General features: G+C 42.7%; 1 protein-coding gene across 1 annotated transcript in view; it reads right to left on the bottom strand.

Annotated features, from left to right (window-relative positions):
- Positions 1–3,165: 3,165 nt before the first annotated feature.
- The window catches only part of kif21b (kinesin family member 21B), a 94,013-nt gene continuing 78,588 nt past the window's right edge, over positions 3,166–18,590 (bottom strand). The window contains exons 33-34 of the mRNA XM_066673277.1: positions 14,319–14,518; positions 3,166–11,867 (exon numbers count right to left, since the gene is read on the bottom strand). Coding sequence (XP_066529374.1) covers positions 11,819–11,867; positions 14,319–14,518 — 249 coding nt within the window. The 3' untranslated portion in view covers positions 3,166–11,818. The remainder of the gene's footprint in view (positions 11,868–14,318; positions 14,519–18,590) is intronic.

The raw sequence follows: 18,590 nt of genomic DNA, 5'->3' as shown, positions 1-18,590 counted from the left end.
CTTCAGCTAGAAATAACCTGGCTTTCTCTGGGAGGATCCCCATTCCCCCATCACTCAGCATGGCTGGGTAGGTGTCTGATCTGTGGCAGTAGTGTGTTAAACCGTTCAGCTGTGTTAGTTGTGTTAATAATGATACTCTTCAGAATTTTAGTCCTAACCCTTTGACTATAAAGTGTATCAGCTCTAGTCTTATTTTAGTTATTAAAAGATTGTTAACTGGCGGCACGGTGGCGCAGCAGGTAGTGTCGCAGTCACACAGCTCCAGGGACCTGGAGGTTGTGGGTTCAATTCTTGCTCCGGGTGACTGTCTGTGAGGAGTGTGGTGTGTTCTCCCTGTGTCTGCGTGGGTTTCCTCCAGGTGACTGACTGTCTGTGAGGAGTTGGTGTGTTCTCCCTGTGTCTGCGTGGGTTTCCTCCAGGTGACTGTCTGTGAGGAGTTGGTGTGTTCTCCCCGTGTCTGCGTGGGTTTCCTCCAGGTGACTGTCTGTGAGGAGTGTGGTGTGTTCTCCCTGTGTCTGTGTGGGTTTCCTCCGGGTGACTGTCTGTGAGGAGTGTGGTGTGTTCTCCCTGTGTCTGCGTGGGTTTCCTCCCGGTGACTGTCTGTGAGGAGTTGGTGTGTTCTCCCTGTGTCTGTGTGGGTTTCCTCCGGGTGACTGTCTGTGAGGAGTGTGGTGTGTTCTCCCTGTGTCTGTGTGGGTTTCCTTCGGGTGACTGTCTGTGAGGAGTGTGGTGTGTTCTCCCTGTGTCTGCGTGGGTTTCCTCCCGGTGACTGTCTGTGAGGAGTGTGGTGTGTTCTCCCTGTGTCTGCGTATGTTTCCTCCAGGTGACTGTCTGTGAGAAGTGTGGTGTGTTCTCCCTGTGTCTGCGTGGGTTTCCTCCAGGTGACTGTCTGTGAGGAGTTGGTGTGTTCTCTCTGTGTCCGCGTGGGTTTCCTCCAGGTGACTGTCTGTGAGGAGTGTGGTGTGTTCTCCCTGTGTCTGCGTGTGTTTCCTCCAGGTGACTGTCTGTGAGGAGTGTGGTGTGTTCTCCCTGTGTTTGCGTGGGTTTCCTCCGGGTGACTGTCTGTGAGGAGTGTTCTCCTTGTGTCTGCGTGGGTTTCCTCCCGGTGACTGTGAGGAGTTGGTGTGTTCTCCCTGTGTCTGTGTGGGTTTCCTCCGGGTGACTGTCTGTGAGGAGTGTGGTGTGTTCTCTCTGTGTCTGCGTGGGTTTCCTCCAGGTGACTGTCTGTGAGGAGTTGGTGTGTTCTCCCTGTGTCCGTGTGGGTTTCCTCCGGGTGCTCCGGTTTCCTCCCACAGTCCAAAAACACACGTTGGTAGGTGGATTGGCGACTCAAAAGTGTCCGTAGGTGTGAATGTGTGTGTCCTTGCGCCCTATGTTTCCAGGTAGGCTCTGGACACACCGCGACCCTGAACTGGATAAGGGTTACAGATAATGAATGAATGAATGAGTGAATGAATGAAAGATTGATAACTAAAAAACAATTTAGTCTAAAAATGAAGGTATTTGTTATTACATTCTTTTCATAAACAATAGCTTAAAGGACCACTATGCAATATTTTTGCCTTAAAATTACAGCTTTAAAATCATGGTGATGCTCCACTGGGCTGTAATGGGCGAAACAAAGCCTCTGTCGTCGTTACTCAGGGCTCAGCACTGCAGAAACTGCACTATGTAACTTTTGGAGGAGGGTAGGAAATTAACTTTTTGTTTTATCCTCGATAACAAATGCAAATCATTTCATCATAGTTCTAATCTTCAAATGATTATTTTTATTTAGTTCTCGTCTAGTTTTCATCATTGACGTCATTAACAAAAGGAACACATTTAACACACAGTATTTTCCTCATATTACATCATTCTACGGCACGTAGCTTTACAGCTTCAACAGACACTCATCACAGGACCAATCAGAGCATAGGTCATTTACATATATCAGAGTTAAAGGCAGCATATGGGTCTTTAAAGTGTGTGTGTGTTAATTCCCTGTGCTTCCTAATTGTGGGGCTGTTTTTGAGTCGAGCCGGAGCTTTTGACATTTCAAAAGACGTCTTGTAAACGGAAGAAGGGAAAAAGCCAATCAATAGCAATTAGAAGGCACCGGTTCGAACTGCTCATTACAATCACACATGCAAATACTGAGCACACTGCAAAAGAGGAGAGAAAACTAGTTTCTCTCTGGATTTCAGGACTGATTCTGACATTTCTGAATCGGACCCAGGGCTCGTAAATAGTTCCAAGAGCAAACCACTGACACGAAATCATCAAATAAATCTACACCTGGGAATGAGAAGCAGCCGAATCATGAAATTCTTTCTAAAATGGAGACTAGCTTTAAAAGAAACATGTGAACAGTCACACGCCGTTCAGACGAATGTTATGTGGGTTTTCTGATTGAAATTATCCTCTACATATTCTCCACTGTTTAACACACACTCACTGTTTATTTGACGAATCCAGTAAAATACACTGGGCTCGAGATTGGTTTTGGACTGTGGCAGAAACTGGAGCACTTGTAGGAAACCCATGCCGACAAGGGGAGAACACACCAAACCCTTCACAGTCACCCAAGGAGAGGACTGAACTCAAAGTTATTTAGCTCGGACCAAAAGAAATACTCCAAAATGACATGAAATAGAATCTTTTTACACTGACTTCCATTGAAAGTTAAGGCGGCTTTTTCCTTTTATTTTAGAGATACGTTTTTAATCACTTGTTTTTATTTTAAACTAATATCTTACATACTTTTGACATGAAATAAAATAACACCTTGTTTTATTTCAATTTTTTAATGGTGATCGGAGTTTGACAAATTAGGAGTTTGTCTTATTTCACTGCACCCTGAGAATGGAAGAATAGGCTTTTAAATTGTTTTCTTTTTGTAAAATGGGATATTTAGCTTCTGTAACAGAGTGGCCAATCAGCATTCAGCATTCTAAATTAAACCAGATTTTCTTGGGTTTAAAAACAGGCCTGGAATTTATTTACAGAAAAAGAAGGGTTCAGCTCTAACATTCACAGTGGACGCTGTCAGTGAGTAAAGCCCTGTGCGGCACGTTTATTTACGGTCAGTGTTATTGTGCTCCCCTCAGTCAGGTCCTCGTAACTACAGAGCAATAAAAGACTCATTCCAAACTCCATTTTTAACAATTTTATTCATGTTTTGTTGAAGAAACGCTTAATCCATCATTAAATAAAACTTTATTACATTATGTACAGTCAAGTATTTTACACTGAGTTTGGTCACATGCACATGTAAGAAAAAAAACAACAGACAAAAACATGTACATTCCTCGGGAGGAGTCTGCAATGAAAAGGCACCTTTGACCCTGTTGTTGTGTCCCGGCCTGATGTCGTCTCTCCGCACACACCTTCACACACTGTCTGATATCCACCAGCTGAACTCTGGTCTTTTATCCGTTTCAGCCTTTGCCAGATCATGTTAACAGGGTTGCCAGATAACGTTCAACTCCCCGTTTAGCCGTGCACTGTAGCAGAATATTGAACACAGGCTCAGACCTGGCAACCGCTCCTCACGAGCCCTACAAAACTCAGAATCGAATTCCTCTCATCTGTTAACAGCAGAGGCTGATGACTTTGATAAAGCCATCGCTGTGTTTTAAAGAGGCAGTGCGTCTGATTTACGCGTACACAATCTCCGATATGACGTTGCGTACCATTGCTGTGAAAACAACACTGAATCATTGTTTCGTTCGTCTTTCCTTTTACAGCACTGTATTTTAATAAACACACATTAGATGGAATAAAACCTGACGTTTTGTTTAAAAAAATCCATATACAACAGCCATGTCTATTATTAGCAGATCCATGGAGGTCCTTTAATCATTGCTTATAAGAGATAAATAACTCAAGGCCTGTAGCAGCCAAAACACACACAAGGACCATGTGAATTCGTTTTAACACATTTCCACAGTCAAATGCAGATAAATTAAACTCCTGTGGATGTTATTTGCAAAAAAAAATATAACGAATAGTTTGGGCTTCACTGAATAAATCTTAATAAACTCCTAATATGTGTTCCTTAAAATACAGTGGCAGCAGTCCTTGTGCTATAAAGAGGTACAAGATTAATGACAGCAATGCGAAGCTCAGGAGTGTGTGTGTGTGTGTGTGTGTGAAGCTGAGGGTTGGTCTAAGGCCGTCAGTGGCTCAGGCTTAAACACAGAGAGAGAGCGCGAGAGAGTTGGAGCGTAAGGCAAAGAGGGCGGAGCTTATTCCGGCCCCCCTTTGGTGTAACGTTGGACAGAGCAGCTGCAGCGCTCACAGTGCTAAGCCCAGGTTAGTGCACAGGAAAGGTGAAACACCTACAAGGTGCTGACGTCCTCCCGTAAAGAAGGAAGAGAAGATACATTTTTAAAAAACGACTGCTGCGGTGTGAAATCTGTACAGTTTATAGAGCTCTACTGCATGTACAGGCCATGCGTCACTGGTCTACGGCATAAAAACAAAGCCACGATGAAGGTTCTACAGAAAGCACTGCTGAAAACGTACCGTAACTCAGCTCAAAGCTTGAAGGAGGAGAGAACAGCTACAGGGGGAACAGGTTACACTGGAAACTACGCTTGCTGCCACAAAGAGTCCCTCAGAGCAACATCATAAAACATCCAACGTCCTGTTCAGCAAAGACCTGGTGGAACACTGATAAGAATTATGGGTAAAAACACATTTTTTTACTGATGTAATTCACTGGACTGTACCTACACTCACTGTCCATTTTATCAGCTCCACTGACCACACAGGAGCAGTGGTTCTGGGGGTCCACAGGTTGAAATGGGGATAAGAAAAGTATGCAGAGAAACAAGTGGACTACAGTGTGTAATTGTAGAACTGTGTAGATACAGTCCAGTGATGGTTCTGTGTATATTTCACACTCCAGATTCCTCTGGGGGACTTTAGTAAACGTAGCGTTTTTCTATAGAACCATGGACTTTCAAAGGACCATCTGAACGCTTGGGGTCGAGAACTGGGGGTCTGTTGTCTGTCCAGTTGCTGCCCCCAAGAGGTTTCAACTGGGTTTTTTCACAGGAAACAAAATAAATGCTATGCTATTGCTCTAAAGAACCTCTTTATTCTGAAGACTGAGGTCTGGAAGCCTGCAGACGGGCAACGGCCAGCATCTGGGTTTGAGCGTGACGCTCAGAAAGGGCTGGTCTTTCATAGGAAATCAAGCAATGGGCTTTCAGTACACACTCCAAGGCTGAAGATATCTGTGTGGAGTTGCCATTAAATGTGCATCCCTTAGTGAATAAACACACACAAACACACACACACACACACACTCAGTGTGGACATATTCCTCCATATCACAGTCTATGACCGCTAGCAAAAAAAAAGCAAGAGTTCTCACAAGCTTTCCTTCCTACGTCCACTGTTATCATCAGCATTCAAACACGCTACAAAGATATTGTTATTCAAAAAGAAAATGCTTTGATTCCTTTCATTTCTAAAATGAAATGAACAGAGACTGACGTCTAGTCTTCCTCAGCTCACTAATGAGGGGCACTTATTGAAAGGGATTAGCTTTGAAGCAAGAGGGTACATTTACTTTAGACGAAATGGCTGTTTGCTGGGTCTGACAATGGCACTAAATAGAAGAGAAATACTGGAGGATCAGTGATGGGGGGGGGAGAGAAAAAAAAGAAAAGAAGGAAAATCAAAGCCTTTGGCAACAACTTTAACAATGTGCACTTCCTTCATTCTGCTGCCAGGCAGTAAGACAAACCCATGACGAAGAGGAGGATTTAGAAGAGTGTTGTTGTACTCCTTTAAGAACTGTGGACAGCTGGGTGTGAAGGACGTTATCGTTTTTTTTAAAAGAATCCTGCGCTAGTCTTTGTCTGTGATTGGCTGCGAAAACAATCCCCACTACACTTTTCACAGTAAATATAATTCAATGGCTATGAATAAGAAGAGTTAGGTCCGAGGAGAGACAAGACAGCACCTTCTATTTATTCAATTCCAGTTAAAATAGCCGTTAATGAGACGTACAGCATCTGAGGAGGTTATTAGACAGACCACGATTAAAACTTTTTCTTTCATCTTTGAGAGAGACAGAAGATCAAGCTCCACTCTTGCTTCAGATCTGAACAAATCCACAGGTGTTTCTGATACAGACAGCTCAGCACTGGATCTGAGAAACACACGGGGCTAGTGTCTGTGCTATGTAATGGCTGTTGGAACTGGAATCAAATGAAGGGTGGTATTTGACTTTTGCGCAGAACTTGTACAAGTTTAAATGTAAATATATATAGCTATGAAGTGTGTGCTTTGGCAGAACTCACACTGTCTAGTGACTAATGTTTCTAATAGCCTCCAGACAGCAGTAAAAGAATATACGTAGACTGCTATTCTTATGCCTATTCTCCTCTTAATTACTTCGAGGTTTCAAAAGGAACTCGCAGGCGTTTCTGAGTCTGAGATGATGCAGCAGTTAAGTTAGAACAGAGTTAACTCCAGCAATCTCTGCATTTTTAGAGGGATCCTATAGCAGAGACTTGTTAGGTCTCCATACTGATCATACTGGAGTAGCCTGGATGTGATAGAAGCTTAACTTTAAGTCTGGGGGGTCTCTACTGGTCTCTAATGGTTTCTAATGGTCTCTGCTTGACTCTGGTGGTCTCTACTGGTCTCTAATGGTTTCTGCTTGACTCTGGTGGTCTCTAATGGTCTCTGCTTGACTCTGGTGGTCTTTAATGGTTTCTAATGGTCTCTGCTTGACTCTGGTGGTCTCTACTGGTCTCTAAAGGTTTCTAATGGTCTGTTTGACTCTGGTGGTCTCTACTGGTCTCTAATGGTTTCTAATGGTCTCTGCTTGACTCTGGTGGTCTCTACTGGTCTCTAATGGTTTCTAATGGTCTCTGCTTGACTCTGGTGTTCTCTAATGGTTTCTGCTTGACTCTGGTGGTCTCTATTGGTCTCCTACTGGTCTCTACTCGGGGTGGGTAATAACAACAATGTTTTCAGAATGGAACAAGAAGAGATGGTACACTTACAAAAAAAATAAAAGCATCCAAATGGTTCTTGAATGTAAAATTCTGAAAATAATCTTTTTAAAAAAAACGAGACATGATTTGGTAGTTTTGCTCCCTCTACAGTCGAAGAGTGCAATTCATTGTTATAGTATTGTCCTGTAATCAAGGAGGAGGGGGTGGACGCGCTGTTTGTATGATTCTGAAACTAATTTTAAAGTAAATTAATACGTAGAGTTCCTTTAATGCTCTTAAATCTTTAAAAGTTTATTCACATGTCATTAACAAACTGGTTTCTGTAAAGAACCCCTGCGTTGAAGGATGAACAAAAATGTCCCCAACTGGCTCACGAATAGCAAAACGGTCTGAGCATAGGCTAGAGGGAGATCTGCGGTAGGGAGATGCCACAGCCCTCAAGACCAGGAGTGTTACACAGTAGTAGCCGGCACAAGCATCTGTCCGCTGATGTGTCAGATCTGAATCAGGGCTCTCCTCTGGTGATGGTGTATAAGTAGCAGCGCAACAGCATAAATGCTGGTGGCATCGTGTGATACTGGGAGGACAGTGTATGGGGTGGAACTCATTCATTGATTTTCTGTAACGGCTTCAAATGGAACTGAAGACTAATAACGACTGGTTGGTAAATTGGCAAAGATAAAAGGTATCAAATATATTTCAAAATTGCCCCAAGAACCATTTCCCGTGCCTTTATTTTCAGGAGTGTACCCCTAAAGACACACTCTGGTTCATGCTTTGCTGTTTTTAAGAAGTAACACTGAATTTACACGATTCAAACCGATATCAGCAGCGCAAATACATCGTGAAGCATATTTGTGTCACATATAAATGTAATTCCAAATTAATTCCCACATTCCTCTGTTCTTTTGTCAGTTTATGGTGACTATTAAAAATGGCAATTGTCATGTCACTCAACAACAACAAAAATAATGAGGTATTAATACTTTTACGATTGCTAACATCAACATCTCCATCTTTAAATCGGAACTCACACGACCGAGAGACGCTTTACAGACGTTTTTCTTAATGGAACTCAATGAATAAAGTGAGTAATACATTCTTCTCATTTGCCATTTTTAAACTATTTAATTTTTAAGCTCTTTTTGGTTTTAATACAATGCAACAATGAGCATAAAATGACATTCATTTTGAATACTCTGTAAAATACATTTTTTTAATTTTCTCAGTGTAAATAAATGAACATCAGAGAATCTACAGGAAAATACAGTACTTTCCTGTAAATGTTAGAGCACAGGCCATGTTTTTTTTTTGGCTGCATTTTTCTGCAGTATCTCAGTGTAGAAGTATGTTCTCGGTAGATGATTGTTTACCGTCACTCAGAAAATCAGCAAAGCATAAATCCAAGAGTGAGCAAACATTTGCAATGTATTTTACTCATGTGGAAAAGATGTGAATCAGTTCCATACAGTCGTTTCTTCACGGTGTTACCAAACTGAGTGTGTGGGGGGACGGAAAAAAAAAAAAAATCAAAAGCAAAAAACACGTGTTTTCTTATTGGGACACGGCTCAGTGTGCAATCATCCAGCTGCTGGGCTTTTAGCGGAGCAAACACATCCTAGCACTAGAAACCAGAGTCTAGGTCTGACAGCAAGCAGGGAGCACCCCCAGACAGCTGTGAGTACAGATACAGAGCCGCCAGGGGCCGTCCAAGAAGAAACAAATAAACAAAAGGGGGGAAGAAAAAGAAAAAAGGGAAAAAAAGGATGGGCAGATTAGAGTGATAAATATGTTTCATTAAAAAAGACAGTAAATCTGGGGGCTGAGGGGAGCACACAGCCCTTGAAGAGAATGATTGATGGTCTAAAAATACACGCACGTATTAGAGTTGTGCCAAGATGAACCCCACCATCGCCCACATACCCCCATCAGGCATGCTGGCTCCTCCAGCAGCGGGGGGCTGCTTCCTGTTTCATTTAATAAGGAGTGAAACTCCTGCCTTTCTTTCCTTTTTTTTTTTTTTCTCCAAGTGAGGGTAAAGAAAGAAAAAACACAGCCCTGTATCTGACCTACTTCCCAGCGCTCCCTACTTCTGCAGATTATTGGGTGTTTTACCAGGGGAGAAGAAACAGTGCAGTAATTGGGATGGATCCTACAAGATAATTCCAGATGAAGTCACAAATATCATCCGCTGTGCAGACGGGGGCACTGCCCAAAAGGCATCCTGAAGCATTTGATGTTCTGCCATTGCTTGGTTTCAGTCGTGCAAAAAAATAGAAAAAAGGAACAGAGAAATAATCAAGCCAGTGTTTTTATCGCCTTGTGGAGTGGAAAATCAATATTCATAAAAATAGAATCGTTGCATTTGGGAACGTTCCCCAAAGGGACAAGCTGTGTTTCCATTAGCGCAGTGTGAGGCTCTTTATCGTGGGATTTGAGAATTGATCGGCTCAATGGTGGAAAAGAAAAAATAACAATGAAAACTGATGCAAATATCGTGGAGCGCTCAACGCTACCCTGAGCGCACAGTCTCTGAGCACCAGTGCTTCGTTAACAGTTCAGGTGCTGAACTCGCTGGGGACGCATATTTTGGCAAAATATTTTCACTAATAACTGATAACCGTTAAGGTTCATTTATATAACATTATGACTGCGTCCATTTCTAACATTTTAACCATCGCTGCCCATTTACTTCTACCACTTTTACATTGGTGTGGATATTACGCACCACTTCCACTAGGGGGCAGATCAGAGTCAAAACAACCTGGCGACTGTGATGGAGGGAGGTGCAGATAATGTAACGTTACTTACTCCAAAAAAACGATGGTCTGAGAAGTCCTATACTACGTCGCCACGTGTGGACGGAGAATTCTTTTCACGTATTTTACCAGTGGTCATGTTTTGCTTGAACTACGGGCTACACTGCCCCCCCCAAGGTTTACAGTGGCACTGCTCTGTTTTGTACATATCCGTAACGCAGCGTACGGACAGAAGGCTTCATTTGTATCCGTATCGATGATTAACACTGAACATAATTGAGCCCTTAGTGAGCAATGAACAATAATCACACTTTTTTCAGTCTTTTCTTAAGTCTTATTGTTTGTGGACATATGCTTTTGATGTGGTACACTGCTTTAGCGATCGTCCTCTCAAAATTAGTTTAGAATACCATTATTTACCTTTATATATTTATATTTACCTTTATATTTAGCAGCGTATTTTGTCTTTTTGTAGATTACACATTGCATTGCTGTGGTTCAACAACGATTAGAAGAGATTTAAACCATGAAATCATGTTTTATTTGTTATTTATGTAGAGTTAGTGCCAACAATGTTAGCAGCGGAGGCATATTCCGCAAAGAAGGACCTCTCACTTAGCCAGTTAACTTAGGCCCAAAGTTGAGGACTGTCCATTAGGAATGTTTCTATTGGACAGCCCTGACACTCAGCCTAAGCTACCAGGCTAAACCACATTTTTGTTTGTTTGTAAATCAATGGTGAAGCAAGCAATTCAGAGCCAACGCTAGCGTCTCCGTCTCTTGTGAAATCGAGTTGAAACACTGCAGAAAATGAAGCGCCTCCATTGTCGTTGCTGTATCAGAGGGAAGTTATGGCTCACACTGACTCTCAGCAGGCAAAAGGCACCCCCCACGCCTCCCCTTTAAACCCTTTTGACGGGTGAGTCTCATTCTGCCTGCTTAAGCACCACAGCCTTCATTAGAGCAAAGTGCCAGTTTTACTGCACACTGCGGGCCCCCGCTGGCCCGGGCTTATTGGAGTCGGCCTCTCAAACTGCCTGCTCAGCAGTGTGTGGATACGGGGGCTCGCTAGCTCAGGGAGCGCAGTATACACAGATGAGTAATAAGGAGACAGGGAAACGGATGTGAGCCCGAGCCCCCAAACGCAAACAGCTGGGATTTACGCCCCCAAAAATTAATTTAAACCTGAGGTAGAGAACATAAAAACCTCACGGCACAGGAGAAACCACAGAGAGAGAGAGAAAGTGTGTTCGCGGAAAGGAAAAGATTGTGGATCCACAAATGTGAAACTGTACAAAGTTTCGTTAAGGGTTAAGTAGACACCAAACTTTGAGGAAGTCCTCTGTAAATGTTGAAAAAAGCGGTCAGAGTGAGTGTACGCCAGTGCTATTGTACAATACATGTCAGACTTTAAGGTTCAGACGAGCCACCTTTGTTCCCAATTTACACCAATCAGATCCACTCCAGCAGTCCTCCGCCAGATGGTAAAAGGGAAGAATCAACATTTCTCTTCCTTCTTCTGGAACGGTCTGGATGCTGATTCAGTACGTTGCAGTCTCTGATATCCAGTCAATTGAAGACAAAAACATATGGCTCTGTGGGGGGTAAAAAACTAAACATGAAAGTGCTTCCCAACCCACAACACTTGGTTCAGAAGTGGCTTCCCAAGATTTTTGTCTTGGGTTGTTTTTCAATCTGTGAAATAATAAATAAATAAAATAAAATAAAACCTCAAGGAGTTTCAGCAGCTACATCTAAAGATGTGAGAAGGATTCCTCCAAAAAAACATATGAGCACAGAAGGACACTTTCTGTAAATGTATACGGTATGAAACGACTCAACATATGCTCATCATTTGGTCAGTGTTCCAAATACCAACTGTGTGCCATTAAAAAACAAAAAAACTAAATGGCACCTATATTTTCTATTGCCTTTATCTCCTCATGAAAATGTCCATCCATCGAGTCTCCTCTTCACGTGACAGACTCTGCCCCTCTGAGCTCTGAGGTCAAGGTGGCACCAGCCCGACAGCCACCGACTGGTCATCGGCCAGAGACAAGGGAACGTGGTTAACCGTCTTTACAGTCCCTCTGATTGTCACCTCTTCTTTGCCATCCTCAGATTCCAGATCTTCACTGTTTTGTCACTGAGGGGCGAGAGACAGAGAGATAAAGTGAGAGAAGAGTGAAGAAAATAAGAACAAGGACAATATATATATATATATATATATATATATAAACAGAACTGTGACAGCAACCCATTCCCTGAATCTTCAAACGTTCTGACAGTAACTCCCACGCAGCCCATGTGCGGCTGACATCAAAACCCCGGCGCTAAAGAGAATACCACAACGTGGGCCCCCACCCTGACTCTCAAACCAAACACCTACCGACACCTTTAATGCCAAATAAACAGCCATCCCTCGCTGTGTGAACTACTCTCTCTCCACATGCATTCATATAACTTACACTCACTGCGCCTCTGATCCAGAGATGTTTTTAAATAACCTCAAAGGCGGTGTACAATAAGACGCCACTACGCTACAACTGGAGTTTAAATTTAATAGCAAATATATTGCGGCAGTGAATCAGAAGCACGAGGCATGATGTAGTGGAGTTCTCAGAGATGGATCTCTAACAGGACACAATTAAGAGGATTTATGCCACCAGGGTAGGGTCTAATTAAAACTGCAATAGGTTTCTGTGCGCAGATACAGAGATGGTCTAGAACTCATGGAAGTGGTTAAAGACTGAGCTTGGTGCCGACATCCAGCCTAATTGGGCGAGTTCCTGCTTGTTCCAAAGCAGCAAAGAAGTGACAAGGTTCGTATACAGGGCAAGGGAACATGTCAGAGGAGATAAAAGCGAGACACCATGAACAGATGTAGGTATAAGAGACTGAGAAAATGCAGGGAAGAAGAAAGAGAGAGCGAGCGAGTCTTAGGGAGTCCTAAGCTCTTTTGGTGCTAGATTAGTTTTACTTGGGGAGGTAATGTAATGAAAGTGAATACCTCCGAGACCTGTGTTCGGTACAAAGCTGCTAAGTCCTACGGTAATAATTCCAGAGCACATTGCGTTGACACTTTCCACAAATACCATGTCTATTAGAAACTATGAGCAGAATCATAGCATGTTATAATGCTTTAATAAAGGGAGGGGGCGGGGGGTTATTGTTATTAATGGTGCTCTTACAATGGATGGTCCCTACTCTACTCAACTAGGCTCCACTAGTTCCCTTAGCAACAGCCCTGTTAATATCCGACTCACAGCAGCAATTAGCAAAATGATGCTGTGGTGTATTTTAAGAAGAAGTTCAAATGCCCCTTGGATTGGTGATCAATGAAGAGAATCGGCACAACAAGGAATGATAAAACTATATTTGAGTATAAAACAGCTATATTTGTTTGGGTGGGTGTTCAGAGATTTGGAAAACACGCCAGGTATCAAGCAAGCAGAGTAGGTTCCATACAGTGGAAAAGCGTCATAAGCTCAGTGCTGTTGTGTACATCCGTGAGTAAATGACACTGTGGCTGTGTCCTGAACTAATCAGCATGTTAAAATTACCAGTGTAATTTCTACCTCTCCTGATAAGTGTAATCCCGCTCAGACAGTGGTTTGAGAGATAAAACACTGGAGGAATCCAGAGGAAATTGTGGTCAGGCATTAGAAAGAGAAAAGCAGTACCAGAGGGCAGCAGAGGCAGGAGGTGTTAGTTTTGGCTCTCAGGGGAGGCTGGTGGCTCGGCCCTTGATGGCCAGCACACGGCGGGGCAGACAGGGAGTTAACCCTGGGACATAACTCCACAACTTCACCCTACAGTCACTACTCACACCACAACACACACACACACCAGATAAAAGGGAGAAAAAAGGCAGGATGAAGACAAGAACCGAAAGAGAGAGAGAGAGAGAGAGAGAGAGAGAGAGAGAGAGAAACAAGATTGTGTTCAGAAGATGGAGGAATGACCAAATGAAGAAACAAGAATAATGAAAGGAAATGAGAGAGAAACAAAGCAGAAAAGGATAGTCAACACATGGGGAACAGAGGGAAGAGTAGGAGAGAGAGAGAGAGAGAGAGAGAGAGAGAGAGAGAAAATCAGAAATACAGAAAAATTAAAGAAAGAAAGAGAAAGAATGAAAAAAGAAAGGAGAAGAACAAAGAGAAGAGACAGGAGAGCTGTGTTAGTGCAGGTTAGTGGGGATGGTGCAGAGAAAGCCACGCCCTGCTTATACAACACACATCAGTGAGAAGAATTCCTTTCTTCTGATTCAAACTCAGCGCTGCAGAACATGACCTAAAAATTATGCAGCAGTAGGCCTGTGAAATGGAAGAGGGCTAGTCTGTCTGTAAGTAGTTCTGTGTCTGAAGCAAAAGTTTAAGAAAAACAGCAGTGATTACAGAGCGAGAAGAGCTGTGTAAATTGTACTCGCTTAAGAATAAAGTGCCAAACGAGATCTTCTTCTGAACTGAACCTCCACCACAGAATTACAGATCCCCCCCCCCCTTAACCATGTAATTTAACTCTCACCCCCAGCTAGATCCTGCCCTTTGTCCACCATGCTGCTCGTTCCAGGGGTGAAGGTTAAAAGACTGCGTACCTGGAGGCGGTGAAGATCTGTTTGGAGTTGGTGCAGATGGCATTGATGGGGCTGTCGTGACCTTTGATCTCTCCGATAGGGGTGAAGTTGTCCACATTCCAAACCTTCAGCATGCCCCCCCTGCAGGCGCTCAGCAGCATCGGCCGCCCTGGCACGTACGCCAGGGCACACACCCAGTCCTTATGAGCATTTGGGATTTGCTGATGGGGAAAAAGAAAATCATTTTTAATATAATACCATCCATTATTTAGGTCACACATGTTACCCAGCTGGGGAGGTGAAGTCAGAAGGCTACTTTTTCGAAATGTTGCCAATAATGCACCTTTGGAGGAGAATGATATTGCCCAGCTCTGCAATGTCAGTGGTCAGATGCCTAGATTAGCTAGTGTCTTATTAAGTGATGGGCAGAGAGAGGACCATATTAACAAAGGTATTGTAAACAAAGGTATTATATCATATAGTATTATGCAATTACACTATACGATAATATACAAACTACATGTTATTATTAGTGATGGGACTTTAACGCGCTAATTTCAATGAATTAATTACGGGGAAAATAACATTAAGCATTTGAATCGCACTTTGCACCATGGAATGTTTCTCAGTGCAGGAGTTCCAGACGTACAGATTATAACGACACACAGTGTGATGAACATGATGGAGATAACGGAAGAGACTAAAACATAAGAGATTTAAACACAAGAAACTTCCAGATGGAAGTACAAACAAAAATGTTGTTATTTGCACTTTATGCAGGAAGGAGTTTATCACAGGAGCACTTCCACCGTTCGTTACCACGTCAACGCAAAACATGTTGGGGCTAGCGCAGGTCGGTGATGTTAACAGTACAGTGACCCCTCGTTTTTCGCAGAGGATGCGTTCCAAGACCAACCGCGAAAAATGAATTTCCACGAAGTAGAGGAAAGATATTTTTTATGTACTGTTTTATTTACTGTGCTGTTAACAACCCACCCTTTCCATTAAACAGTCAGTCTATAATGTTTTTCAGCTGGAACTACATGTGATATCCTACCAGTTTCTTTAATAGAGTCATTCCTAAGCTGTGATTTAGCGTCAGTAAATTTCATGAACAATACATGTACTGTACCGTCAGAAACACTTGTAAATGATATATTGTGTCACCCCAGTCTAATACATTCATTCATTCATTATCTGTAACCCTTATCCAATTCAGGGTCGCGGTGGGTCCAGAGCCTACCTGGAATCATTGGGCGCAAGGCAGGAATACACCCTGGAGGGGGAGCCAGTCCTTCACAGGGCAACACAGACACACACACACATTCACTCACACACTCACACCTTTTGAGTCGCCAATCCACCTACCAACGTGTGTTTTTGGACTGTGGGAGGAAACCCACGCAGACACGGGGAGAACACACCAACTCCTCACATACAGTCACCTGGAGGAAACCCATGCAGACACAGGGAGAACACACCACACTCCTCACAGACAGTCACCCGGAGGAAACCCACGCAGACACAGGGAGAACACACCAACTCCTCACAGACAGTCACCCGAAGGAAACCCACGCAGACACAGGGAGAACACACCAACTCCTCACAGAATCGAACCCACAACCTCCAGGACCCTGGAGCTGTGTGACTGCGACACTACCTGCTGCACCACCGTGCCGCCCTAGTCTAATACATGTAAATGATAAAAAAGCCCCCCTGAAAAAACCCGCAAAATAGTGAATTCGCGAAAGATGAACCGTGAAGTAGCGAGGGATCACTGTAACGCAAACAGTGTCACCAGTCAACACTCGACCACATGCTGGGGTTCACATTCAGAAACAAAACTTCAAAGTCCATGTCAGTGAAACTGACCAATTCACTGGGAGTAGACTGGTGGGAATATAAACAAGATTTAAACTTAAATCAATATTTCTCACGCTAAATATTGAAATGTGATTAAAATGTGATTAATTTCAGTTAATTAATAACAAAGCTTCTAATTAATTCGGTTAATTTTTTAAAATCAAGTCCCACCCCTAGTTATTATACAAAGGTATCAGGTCACGACATTCCAAAGTTAACTTCAGAGGATGGGGCCAACACTGCATCAACTGGAAGCACCAAAGAGGTTAAATCTGAGACTTGAAACACTGTGGTTTACTAATGAACACGTAATTATGAGGCAGTAGTATTGTAGTTCCAGGTAGTCCATAGGTGTAGTTAGAGCTGGACGATACGACCAGAATCAATATCACAATATATTTCTTAATTTCAATCGATACAATATAATTCTGATATTGATATGAACAATAAAAAAGCCAGAGAAAAAAGGCCAACAACATGACATCACCATCAACAACCTCTTGACTTTGTCAATATTAATACATTTAAACTAATTTTAAAATTGACTGCAATAAACTGATGACAGGGTCCTATAAATGATCATCAGTCAGTGACAGACGCTGTAAATAATGTATGCTCAAATATTGAAAATGTCTTTTAAAATCATTGTTATTGAAACATTTTAAATTGTGATACATATTGATATTAAATCACTGTCCAGCCCTCAGTGTAGTGCTAGGTATATCATTACTCCAGTGTTGTTATCTGGGTAAAATAATGGCTCAAGTACGATTATGTGTAGCTGAGCTAAATGAAAACATCTATTATTAAACTGGAATAATCACTGTAACATTGATTAATTTCATTCATTCATTTTCTGGGACCACTTCCTCTTGTTCAAGGTTGTGCTGTGTCCAGAATCATTGGGTACCTGAGAGGAACACACCCTGGACATGGCACCAGTCCATCACAGGGCATCACACACTCACCTACTCACTATTCAGTTTGATTTATACAGGGTCGGCCATGTATATGGATACACCTTAATAAAATGGGAATGGTTGGTGATATTAACTTCCTGTTTGTGGCACATTAGTATATTGGGGGGGGGGGGGGGTCAAGATGGGTGGTGACCATGGCGGCCATTTTGGATCCAACTTTTGTTTTTTCGATGGGAAGAGGGTCATGTGACATCAGACTCATTGGGAATTTCACAATAATAACTTTATTCTTTCATGAGTTGTTTACAAGTTTCTGAGACTTATAAAATGTGTTCAAAGTGCTTCCCATTGTGTTGGATTGTCAATGCAACCCTCTTCTCTCACTCTTCACACACTGATAGCAACACTGCAGGAGAAATGCTAGCACAGGCCGTAGTTTCAGGTGCTGCACATCACGTATCTTCACAGCATAGACAATTGCCTTCAGATAACCCCAAAGATAAAAGTCTAAGGTAGGAGTTCAGCCAAATATGGGGGTGCTAAACCATGCACCTTAACAGGAGGAGTTTATACTGAATGTGTTGCAGGAGAAAGATTGAACCCACAACCCCAGGTCCCTGTTTTGCTCCACCGTGCTGCCCATGTTTGTGATGTGGTGGTTATATCTGACCATTTGTGACCCACCCGTAAATACTGTAAAGTATTACACTACAAATTATAAAGTTTAGAAAACTACAGGTGACAGACCTATCAATCAAGCAAATAAAAGTCTGACCACCCCTGTTTCTGTCAACCTTTCCATGAAAGTCTGCTAAAAATAAATAATATAAGAGCACTATTTGCTTATTGAAGCTTGAAAAGAAATAAATGCAAATGAAGCAATAAACTTCCCACCACTGACATATGCTCCCCCTATTGTTCTCATCTTTCCAACATAAGCAGTCAAAGCTGCTCCAAAGCTCTCCTGAAGCAGATAATTCAGATTTCTCCTGACAGGTGGGTGGCTGATTCTCGACGCTGCATTCGTCACTCCGCCGTGTAATAATCGGCAATTATTTCTGTCCTTTTCAAGGCTCCAGAAAAGCAAGGTACATCTCGCCGCCTAATGCTGTAAGTGGGTGATTGGCTTGAAGCTTAAGGAAGCATTCAAAGCCTAGTCATTAGTAAGAAATCTGCCAGCTGTCAGGCCACCTCCACCACTGTCACTACAGGTGATAAATGAAGCAATCCCACTTCGACTCCCGTGGACAGCTACGTAACAATGGACTGAATATTACCTATACAACATAATTGGTTTCTAAGAAACAAGAAAAACAAATCCTGTTAATATGTTATAGGACACTGAATTCAATTAATTCCATGTCAATCAGGAAGCTGCAAGTTACAGGCAGTTATCGTCAATGAGCTGCCACACGTCCGTTACGCCGTACATGCTAATTAGTGAACTCATTTGCATGCACGTATTACTTTGAATTGTTCGGTGGTGTATCCACATCGGACTTTCTTTAAC

The sequence above is a fragment of the Hoplias malabaricus genome, chromosome 5 (assembly GCF_029633855.1).
Source record: "Hoplias malabaricus isolate fHopMal1 chromosome 5, fHopMal1.hap1, whole genome shotgun sequence".
NCBI lineage: Eukaryota > Metazoa > Chordata > Actinopteri > Characiformes > Erythrinidae > Hoplias > Hoplias malabaricus.
Note: the sequence above shows the minus strand (reverse complement) of the source record. Positions and strands in the feature narration are given on the sequence as shown.